The following is a 12,372-nucleotide window of genomic DNA, read 5'->3' on the forward strand; positions in this document are numbered from 1 at the left end:
CACTCTGTACAAAGAACATTCCATACTTTCCGACTTGGAAGGGCTGGTAGAGCCTCTCAAAATCAAGAATTGTCTGCATTGCAAAGCTTTCACTAAACCTGTTTCCATTTCTACAATCAGAACTTTATCTGCAAAGCAGTTTTTGCCATATAACGTTGACTTGACGACAAGGACTTCTTCATCTTTGTAACTGCATAGTTTAGAATAATGTATCTTACAAAGGGCCAATGACTGTGGAATGAGTGAATGGATGAATTAGAAAGAATCTGAAAAAAACTCTACATGAATCAATGAATATATAATTTTAAAAATATTATAAAATAATCCAAGTTCATTTTAACATTTTAGCATGTTATTAATATTTTCTTCTATGTTATTTTATATTATAATATCATTATAAACACACTGAATTATATATATTTAGGTGAATGTGCTTGTGTGTGTTTGTGTGTGGGGGGATATTATGGGGATAAGCAAATGATTAAATTTTAACATTTCTAGGCCAGCATTTAATTAGCATATTGTAAAGTCTTATGAAATATTGTTTCAGGATGCAAGGGATGTTGCGATTGTTAAGAAATATAAATATGAAGAAGAAAGTCCGGTGGACATAGCTGGGCACATGTGTTCCGTAGTATTTTATATCATGTTCAAAGCAAGAAAATAAACAGAGGTTTGTTAACCAAAAATATCTATTTGTGGAAGATATACTGCAATTGATAGAGGAGTTCCTTGATATGCACGCTACCCTGGACTAAAGGGCACAGCACCATACAAATACCAACTGGTGGCCTATGTCTGTAATCTGCAGATAGAGACATTATCATTTAAAGTTCAAGGCCATCCTCAGCTACCCAGCAATTTTGAGGCCAAACTCAACTTGAAACTCTATCTCAAGCACAAATCGGCATATGCAAATAAAGTATGCTTCGCTTCCAGAATAACTTTATGGTTAAAATTGAGTAAACCTGGAGAAATAGGCATGTTTGGAAGCATGCAGCTCAATTTAAGGATTAAGATTCCTTTTTTTTTAAGTTTGGGTATGAAACAACACGGTTCTGAAACTTTGGTTATACATCTCTCACATTTCTTTCTAACGTTAACATGCCTCTCCCAATGAGTTGGCTTCCTAGTTTAACAACATAAATAATTGAGTGTAATACTGGTTGTCAGTAGGAAAGGAAAGGTGGTTAGAGAGAAATGTCACTCAAAATCATAAAGAATTATCATTTTATGCCTCAAATGTGCACACTCTTGTGGTGCTCGGAGCAATCAAAGTCATCTTTACCAATACAGCACATGAATCCTTCCTCCCACTGACTGCAAAATTAGCATAACCCAGGCTCACTACAGTCAGCACCTTATTAGAATGGACCACGTAATTATTACCCTGTACCCTCATGCTGGCGGTAAGTCCCTCAATAAATGTCTCCGCATTTCTGGGAGATCTGTAGTAGAATCATTTTAATATTTAGTAACATCACGATGAACTAATACTTCAGCCAAATGTTTTATTTTTAAATATTTTGTGCCACATCATTCTGCTGTCTTGTACATTCACCCACAGTCACCAACAGTCACATGACTGCAAGACACAATGTTAGTGTGAGTTTTACTTCACATTATATCTGTAAGAGGATTAGTCAACTTTATATATTTTATATTGCCATGAAGTTTCAATATTTACCAACAAAATAAATACTTCTCTGTGGTTTTCTTTACAGTAAATTTTAGCACAGATTTATATACTTATTGAAGCCTAGTACATATTGTGGGTTAAAAATGTAGGCTCGACACTCATAGGAAGAGATAAAACTTTGGATCTTATCAAGTTATGACTTCAAGGAACAATTTATTTTAGATCCTTTGGGTAGAAAGAACTTTTAAAAGCTACAAATAGTTGTTTCTTTTATTGTGATCAAAGTTTCAAATCATATATTAACTGATTGTCTGCTTCAATCATCCTGGTGGGGTTTCTTAATGTTCCTAGTTGGACTGTCAACAGTTAGCTATATATACATAAGTTCCCCTGATCAATGTTTTCCGTTATAGGAGTGACTTCAACGACTCAGCGGTATTTGCCAGGAAGTTGAAATTGTTTAAACATCAGCATCGACAGCATTAATGATGCTAAGGCTTGGGGATTTTTTTGTCTTTTCCCTTGATTCCCATGGCTCCAGACTTCTGAGGCCCTTGTGCTAGCATACATTTTCAGTGTCTGACCTGGCAAGTAAAAGCATCTTCCCTGTTTCACTTTTTGTGTCTCTTTTTCTTTTGTTCTTTGATTCTGTCCTAAGCTTAAAGGACAAAGGAAAAAGAACAGTATATTATATTACACTAAGAGACTGGGTACTCTGTATCACTTATTTTTGAGGAGATGTTTAGAAATCAAAATATCAAATAATCAAAGTGATGTTAATTCAAGAAAATTTCAGTTTCATTACCCAATGGAAAAAAGGTTTACATGCATTTCAAGCATTTTGAGAATTCACCTCAGTCATTTGTAGTTTGTTATATCTGTATCATACTTATCCATACTTTTCCATATTTCTCTCCTTTCTAGAGGCTACTTCTTTTTAATTCTTTCTTCTTCCTCTATTTTGAACTTAATGTTCATTTTCCTGCTCATAATTTACCCTTATATCAAATTCTTTTACCTATTTGATATAATTTTGAAACTGCTGCATTATAGAAAGTAAAAACAATGATGTATTAAATTTTATGTTTTAATTATGTGTACATATATGATTTCATATATACACACAATTTCTTGAATGTTATTATTAAATGACAGCTATATATTGTTGCTGCTATAGTATACAACTGTACAATGAATTATGTGATAATTTGACATTGAACTCTTACGTTAGTCTCAATTAAAGTATACTTATTTCAACTTTTAAAGAAAACTAAAATTTGACATGACTGCAATAAAAACTCACAAACCAGATGAAGTTATCTTTATATGACAATTCAGGGGTAAACATGCAAATATTAATTTACAAATCCATTATCCATTTGTTTATTGAGAAAAATATAATTGAGGCAAATTTATACTTTCAAAATATTTATTAACCTTAAATTAAGAAATATGTTTGATGAAAAATATTTAAATTTTTGTTTTCTGCAATACTGAGTTGTTTATACTGTTAGACCAACCTTTGTGTCTATGAGATCCATCCATGTTGCTAAATTCAATGTGATTTTCATCAGCCCAGTAGAGTCTATGGTTGACATAGTCTATTGTTAGTGCCATCGGTCTAGAAATCTTGGTTTCTATGACAACACTCTGATTTGTTCCATCCATTCCGACACGGCCAATGTGAGGATACTCACAGCAATCAATCCAGTACAAATTCCTAGAAAACAAAATCAATAGCCATTTCATTGACCGAGCTGCTACAGTAAAACATTACAAAATATTTGCCTTTTGTTTCACTGTTTCCAAATTAACATTTACTGTATCTCTGAACTGTGCCTTCATGACTGGCTTTATTGCAAACTGTTCTTATTTTTTTGTTTTTCAAATGAGCCAGATATATTGTTTGAGATATTCATTTGACATTAAACATATGTTTTTGTTAATACACAAAAACATAGATTTTTTTTACTCCTGTAAATTCTCAGATGCATACAATTAATGAATGTAAAATTATGAAAGGTATCTATTGTTATAATTAAACAACCAATTCTTGTTTCCTCCATCTATCTATCAGCCAACTATCTTCTACCTGCCTACTGTCAACTTTGACTTCCTACACATTTACACTATAGAAGTCATTTCATTGCTTTGAATAGACATTATGATTATCATTAATAACATGCTAATTAACATTAATAATCAACATCAATAATTAATGACATCATTGAGGTTATATTAATAACAACTCTATAGGTATAATTGTTGATATTTATATTATAAAAATCAGAAATTTTAAATTAACTCATTTGCTATATCTCAAGCCTACAAGAAACATATGAATCGCAGGCATATTGTATCTAATGATACATGTCATCACAGCACTTTCTATGTCATAGAAGATTTGAACTACAATATCAGAAATTCTGAGGCAGAAAGTGAAGATTGAGCAAAAATAAATAAATAAAATTTATATTGATAATGTTGAGAGTGATGCTAATCAGGCTGGGTTAACCATTAACATTGCATGCTACGAAGTACAAAAAGAGATAAGCAACATATTACTAAGGAATAATGCTGTATTTAAATTAATTTTACTTCTGTCAGAAAAATCTCATCATCAAATAGTTGTTAGTGGTTCCTTTATGTCTTTTTCTTACCACATTTGAAGTTTATTAATACTTTCTGTTTTTCTAGCTCTTTCCATTCTTCTACATAGACACTTTCACATTTAATTAATCATATTTGCAAGATGTATAAACAATATTATATTGTAAAAATACTCTGTATGAATTTTAAAAATGTGGTATGTGATTAAAATTTAAAACTACCCAGAGCTGAGGTTGCCAGAAATACAGAGCTTGCCCAGCATATGCAAGGTCCAAATTCAAGTCCACATACTGAAAAGTGAAAAGAATACATAAATAATGCTTAAATAATATTTAAATTGTTCTAAAAGATTTATATCTTATCAGTTTTCAGTTAGTTCCATTCAGTTCCAGGTTATGGTTGAATGTTTTTCTCTTTCTTCTGGGCTTTCACTATGTTCTTCATGACATATGCCCTCACTTGTGTTTCATCAATTTAAAGATATATGTGTACACATGTAATTCACACTGTTACTTTTGCTCTCCACCATTTATTTCTTCATTTGTGTTAGTACATATGCTCAGGGTAGGTTCGAAGAGATATATCCTTGTGAGACTCTAAGAGAACAATGAAGGGTCTCTGGGATTGTTATGTACCAAAAGGCAACAATATCTATTTCCTTAGATGTATACAAAATTAGTGCAGTAATAATCAATAAAATCATTTTGCCTTAATACTGGTATAGTCGAATAGCACATGATAACGTAAAGTCCTTTTCTTCACAATCAGCTAATCCTTCTGCTTAAGTCAGTGATGGGAAATAGCTAAAACACCTTACTGCATGACTTAGCCATGTGCAGGACTATACAGTGGAACGATCCTTGATACCACACTATGATGGAGATACTCTAAGCACTGGGGGATAAGAGGCAAAATGAGAAAGTATGTTTGCCTAAAAAGGCCTCACGAGTGAATCTAATACACATGGACATGACAATATTAATCCAGAATTATTTCATTTACAGTAAAAGATTGCCCGATAATTGGTGGAATTTGTTAAGGAAATTTATTCTTAGTTGGACTTAAAGCTTAACCTTATAGTTTGCAAATTCCTTGTCAACTGTAGCCATTCCTTTCAGATTTTAGGACACAGCAAGAATTAATTGCAGATTGTGAGCGTGTAAGACATGTAGACTGTTGCCTTTATAGTAGTGTGAGCTGCAAACTGACTCTCCATTGTATTATGGAGTCTCCATTATACATATGTATGACACATGATTAGTCTTTCGGGATAGTGGTATGATTAGAATAAGGACTCCAGTCTCCAGTAGGATGTTGACTAGCATCTTCTCAGTGAAGTGGTATGTGGTATTCTAAGGTAGTGTACCCTAGAAACAGGTTGCTTTCACTGAAATTCCAAGTCTTGCCATGACTATGTAAGCCTAATTTTACATAGTGGATCATGTCCCATACCTTCACTCCCAGTTCTCCAAAAGGATGTCTTCACCTCCCCACTCCCAACTCATCCCCCTTCTCCACCAGACCTGTGGGATGATGTCACAAGTGAGGCAGGTACAAGATAGAAGGAGGTCTGTCATTGGATGAGAAGGAAGGATGAGCAGGGGAAAAAAGTTTGAGGGAAGAGGAGGAGACTGGAACAAAGAGAGGAAGAGAGGAGGGGGAGAGGCAGAGAAGCCATGGCAGGACAATGGAGGCTGACATAAAGATCTCGCTCTGTGTATTTACAGGTGGTTATCAATGTTCTTAAGGGATGGATGGTACTGGGCTTTGTATGTGTAAGTGGGCAATTATATCTTATCAATTGGGTCAAAGATTATTGTGTTGTGTTCATGTATGTGATGGTTTGAGTGTAGGAAAGTGTGCGGCAGCTGGAGACACTGGACTCCTGCAAAGTTGGGATGAGTTTCCACCAAGATATCTAGCAGATATCTTGGGGCACTGAGGTGGGTGAGGGCCTAGTGGGTAAAAGACATCAATACCTTTTTTTATGTTTTAAATTTTTACAACACAGGCCTCCCCAAACCCTGGGGCCTCCAGTCTCTTGAGTGTTAGGTGCATCTTCTCTCACTGAATCTAGACCAGGCAGTCCCCTTATGTACATGTGTTGGGGGTCTCATATCAGCTGCCTGGGTATGCTGCCTGGTTAGTGGTCCAGTATCTGAAAGATCTTGGGGGTACAGTTTAACTGAGACTGGTGATCCTCCTACAGGGGGTCCTCCTCCTCAGCTTCTTCTAGCTTTGCCCTAATTCTACCACAGGGATCATCAGCTTCTGTCCATTGGCTAGATGTAAATGTCTGCATCTGACTCTTTCAGCTGCTTGCTGGGTCTTTTGGAGGACAGTCATGAGCATTTCACAGCCTGAGTAATAGTATGAGCTCTTGGGGTCTACCCTTGAGCTTGATGCTACTTTAGGCCTGTAATTGAACCTCATTTTCTGCAGGCTCTTCTCCATTTTTATCCCTGCATTTCTTACAGACAGGAACAACTATGGCTCAGAGTTTCGGACTGTGGCATAGCAACCCTATTCCTCATTCAATACCCTGTCTTTCTGCTGGAGGTGAGCTCTACAAGTTCCCTCTCATGACTATACGGAATTTCATCTAAGGTCCCTTCCTCCCTTTGAGCCCTGCGAGTCTCTCTCCTTACCAATCTCTGCATGAACCTAGATTTAATTAATCTTTATGAGCCGAAAATTTTTCAAGTCTTGAGAAAACATATAGTAACCTTACATTTTATAAGGTCATAATGAAAAGTGCAAGAATTAATACTTAAAACATACTTAGAATATGAATAAGCATGGTAATGAGTATCTAGTACTGTTATTATGTTATTCTATATGTTACATATAGAATATTCATTAGACCAAATACCAAGAAAATCTCTACTATATTGAAGAAAGGTACCATTGCACTGAGTATAAGTTATCATAACAGGATCTCTCTTACATTTTGAAGGCAAAACACCTTCTCCTTTAGATATATAAGAAAGATTTATTATACATGTACTTCAAATTTGTCAGTAACTTTTTTATTACCAAATTGGATATGGTGCCTTTACAATAAAACATCTTTACAATTCCCTATGTAAAAATGTTTGTTTAACAAAATTAATATGATAATAACTTCATCAATAAAAATGCTTATAATTTTAAATTGCGCCAAATAATAAACAATCTCTATCCAAGATCACATAAGAAAATTGTTAGTGCCCAATATTATCTATTGTGTAACTACATTACACATAAATATTCCAAAGAATATCTGGTTGTAACTATACTATAACAGCAGATTCTCTACTCTTGAGGAAATGGTTGTTTGAAATGAATTAAATTATAAGTATCACAGGTTTACTTTTTTTTTAGAATTTATGTAACAGAGAAGTTTCTTTCTCCTTATTGTAGCTCTAAATCTGAATTATAAAAATAATCATGCATGCTTGTTTCTCATGGGTTGTGCCTAAATAGAAATATACTGAAGTCAAATATTTCTAATTATAAAATTACCAGAAGTGTTTTTATGTAACTGCAAAGTTTAATGAAATATTTGTTTTCTACGCAAAATTAGAAATTGAATTTTTATCTTAGCATCTCATTGTCACATAGCAAGCATTCTTTCACTGATTTCTTTGAAACATATAGGTCAATTCCAGTTAAACTATGTATCTATTTTTGCAGAGATATTGGTACACATCTTTACACCTCTGACCCCATACTTTTGAGTATCTTTAATTACCTGTTTATTACCCTGGTCCACAGTGAGTTTAATAGAAACCATGATCTTTAAGCTGAAAATATTTAATTTCTTGATGGAAAGATAAGGCATTTACAAGAAAGGACAGTTTTATATTCTTAAACATTGAGCATTTGGTGTCCACTTAGAGACATTTAGAAAGTGTTTCACATAGGAAATATTTCTGATGGTCTTGGAAAACAGTGATATATTCAAGGGGATAAACGCAAGATATGGAACTCTCATCCCAGTAGGTCTACAAGCCATTCATTTTACCACCTTGTATGTCTCTTTCTATATTTCCCATGTCTTTAAAGGACTGACATAAGATAAAATATATAAGTATGCGATAATACTTACTATATAATCTTCATTATCATATCATCACATTTATCAGCAATAATGGATTTAGATGCTGAGTATGGGATGTATCTTTCACATATAATCATAAGAATGATACATGCTATTATTTCAGCAGTTAGTTAAGAGATCATTTGGAAAAATAGGTGAACAAAAATATATTTTTAGACATAAAGTATGGAACTAAAGTTATAGTTCCCTGAGAGAGCTTTGTAAAGGTGTTTGAAGTCTTGTATTTAAAACAACAAAGCAAACTTGCAATGATTTAGATAGTATATTACATATTCAGGGTTAGCCTACTCCTTTTATTAAAGAAAGATTTACTGTTCTGATGGGAATATTCAGGACTTATGTGGCCCAAGATTTTCCCTCCTTTCTTTGAGTATTTACTGAAAAACAGACTCTCAAGCCATGGCCTTTTTATTACTGAAAACTCAAATACGATGTAGTAGAAAAATGTGGTACTACCATTTGGAAATTGGTAGTTTAATATTACACACACTAAATAATCCTGAGAAAGTAACTTAACTAGTTTGAGATCGAATACTCTTATGTTACTGTAAGAAACATCATAAAATAATCACATTTTTCTCTGAAGCAAACTTAGAAAATAGCTCCCAAAATGCGCTCTCAAAATTTGGATGTTTCATTGCATTAAACAGCTCAGAGTTAACTTATCTCTCACCAACATCAGGAAAAAGTTCATAACTCTTCATAAGATAGGACGTTAGTCACAATGGCAGATTAAATCCCATACAAATCACAGTAGTGATGTGATATGGGAAGGATCAGTTTCATAAATTTAGGTGGCATCTTTGAATTGGAACCATACAGTATTTTATAAATGAAAGGCATTCTCTGTCTAAGGCTCTTCTTACAACTGCTAAAATCCAGATTGACTATTGTCTCCTTCTGGAGAACCAGGAGAACTGTGCTAAACTTAGCAGTATTAAAAGTAGTAAAAAAAAAAGTAGTAGTATTAAAAGAGGTGGCTTTTTTTCATAAATGATACCATTGTATTTATTTCTTTGGTTATATAATGGTGTACAGGTACTATAATCCAAATAGTATCCAAAAATGAAATCAAAGGAGGTTTTATAATATCTACAATAATTTCTCCTGAATTATGCTTATTGAAAATTTTACTGATGGGTTATGTTGATGACAACGGAACACTGTTTTCAGTTTATAGGGTAATAACTGTATCCTGAGAGAAATGAAGCCCAGGGAATGATCAGCTCCACTAGCTAAACTATGAACAGTGTTTGCTTCTTAAACAAGAAGTTCTGAAATACTGTTTATATTTATAAACTGGGAGTTTTCTTTCATTAGAAGTAAAGGATCTTCTCTTGCTTAGAAAAAGAAGCCCCCATCAGTTTGAGTTTCTAGCAGTACAAGAAATGAGACAGTCAAATAAAAAGTTTCTGACAAAATGGCAAACAAGGAAATCATCTACAAACTTATGAATGAATATAAATGGAAGCTAAATTCAGAATATCTGACAAATATTTACTAAAACACTCATAGTAATACTCATGTATAAATGGTTGGGCTAAAATTCTTTTAAACATTATATTGCTATGGTAAATAAAAAGTTTTAAAATATATTAAATTATTTCATAACTACATAAAGAAAAGTTGAAATGTGTACACTCTCTTGGAAACAGTAATACAGTGCAAATCTTGTATGATCCCAAGTATGATTAGCCAAGTTAATGTTTAAAATTAAAGTATACCGTACATTATGACATCATTTTCCACTTGTAAACACAAGAGATATAAAAGAGAGATTGACTGTATTAGCAAAAACCAAATTTGAATGATAGCTAACGTATGGTCACTACAGTTACTCTTCAAAGTGATTTTCCACTAACCTTCTCCTATTTTAATATAACATGGTTTCTCTAAATTTGTTATTTTAACCTGCATGTTAAGTAGGTTGAGCTACAAAAGTACTTTTGAGCATGTAATTATGCTACTTTCTAGTGTAAAAAATTGAAAGTTGTTAACTCTATACTTACCAAAACAATGTAATTGGAAGTAAATAAAAATGATCATACTGTATAAATTTCACCATCGCCATAGAGTTTTGACACATTAATGTTCCCATTCTCATGTTCCCAAACTAATCTTTCCCATGGTACTTTGCTTTTCCCCTTGAATTCATTTGATGATGTAATCTCATTTGCTATCTATAGGTACCAAATATGTCTCCTGCTTTAACAGCAGTGCTTATACTATTTACAGCATTGAACAAGTCAACACTTTAAGGGTCTTCTTCCCTTTTCTACAGTATAAGGCATCACATCAGTTACTTCTCTTTCTTGTGTTCATTTTATTGACCTCTTTGAAAAAATCTTTTTCATATATGTAGAAAACAGATATTATAATAGATTTTAAGTTCATTGCTTTGACTGCTATGGCCATACTTACTAAATTGATTGTAAAAAGTGTTATGCATTCATATATTACTTCAATTTTCATTTTAATAACCTAGAGAGCTGTCATAATGAGAGTAGTCTAAATATTTAGTATTTTTAACAATTTTACAAACCCGGCTCGTGGATCTAACGACAGGTCCCTGGGAAACTTCAGCCTTTTGCTAACAAGTACAGTAGGGTACAAGCCATTGAGTTTCGATACTTCAATTATCCTTTTCTCTGTGTCAGACCAATAGAGGTTTTTGCCAATCCAATCAACAGCAAGTGCATTGGGGACAGCAGTGTTATGCACTACCTAACAAAATAAGAATTTAGAAAGTTAACAATATAAATGGCTTCAATAAAAATCAAGCAATCGTTTCTTGATTTTAATTGAGATACAGAATTCCATTTAAACTGAAGAAATTAAATTTAGATAAAGAAGAGAACAATTTAGCACAGCACATTGCTTATTTAAAGTAAGTATTCGATACGTATTTTTTCTTCTTGAAGTTACATATAAATTTATAGAAATTATTGCAAATAAATAAATCTTAAATTTAAGATTTATTTATTTGCAAAGTTAGTTTTTATGCACAGTTAGTGACTCATTTGTGAAATCACAGTTAGTGATTTCATTAATCTGCTCATTCTCTCAAAAACTGAAAAAAATTCTGTGTCATGTGCATATAAACCTTTATTAATATTTATTTTATCAGATACCATCATTGCTTTAGTAATATTCTCCCCACTCTCACAAATCCTTTTGTCCTGTACATTATTATATTAAGAGTCAGGACTATGCACTGTGTTTGAACATAACCAAGTAGAAATAAAAGAGTTTTGCTTCTGATTCCAACTGGAAGAATTCCTAAGGTGTTTGACTTTAGGAGTAAAGATAAATGGTTTGTTTTGTTTTTATACTATGTATAAGTAATTCTTGTTACATATGATAAGCACTTGCATTATTAGTACTTTTAGCACTGTGAAAAGAAGGAAACTGAATCATAGAAAATCATTATACAATCAGCGAAAAATTATGAAGTTTTGAAGTCATCCTTTGTCTAAACAGCCAATGGCAATGACATAGAAAATCAGGAGGGTTTGAGGAGGCTGCCATGATACTGACTTAGGGTTTGGACCACAGGATATATCTTTTTCATTTTTCTTCCAAATTCCAAATTTGAAAATTGACATTACTATTTCAATGTTACATCAATGAACTAGTTTAAGGAAACAACAGAATAAGAATTGGAAAGTGATAGAAATGTAACTTTAAAAAAACTTTCTCTTCAAAATATATGTGGACATTATTAAAACACATCTTATAAGAAAATACATGATTGAGTTTCATAGATTTGATTCAAACTTTCAAAATTTATCAGCGAACAAAATCTGCTCATTATAGCTAAGCAAGTTGCTCCTATAGTTTTAAGATTCACAAGTCTTCAAAAACAGATTTATTTATTGTTTGTTTGTGTGTTTGTTAACATGTGCTAATGTCAGCACCTGCATGTGTCTATTATTTAACAATTTGCATGCTTGTTACCCACTGAGACCACAGCTCTATGATCATGGAACACGAGTTACAGCCAGTTGTGAGTCATCTTGTG

The 12,372-nt window shown here is 33.0% G+C and overlaps 1 protein-coding gene across 2 annotated transcripts in view; it reads right to left on the minus strand.

Annotated features, from left to right (window-relative positions):
• Lrp1b (LDL receptor related protein 1B) overlaps nt 1-12,372 on the minus strand; it is a 2,085,328-nt gene that overhangs the window by 244,986 nt on the left and 1,827,970 nt on the right. For both annotated transcript variants that reach the window (XM_087654909.1, XM_087654910.1), the window contains exons 59-60: nt 10,894-11,075; nt 3,160-3,359 (exon numbers count right to left, since the gene is read on the minus strand). In XM_087654909.1, coding sequence (XP_087511035.1) covers nt 3,160-3,359; nt 10,894-11,075 — 382 coding nt within the window. The remainder of the gene's footprint in view (nt 1-3,159; nt 3,360-10,893; nt 11,076-12,372) is intronic.

This window comes from Rattus norvegicus, chromosome 3 (genome assembly GCF_021556685.1).
Source record: "Rattus norvegicus strain SHRSP/BbbUtx chromosome 3, alternate assembly SHRSP_T2T, whole genome shotgun sequence".
In the NCBI taxonomy this organism is placed as follows: domain Eukaryota; kingdom Metazoa; phylum Chordata; class Mammalia; order Rodentia; family Muridae; genus Rattus; species Rattus norvegicus.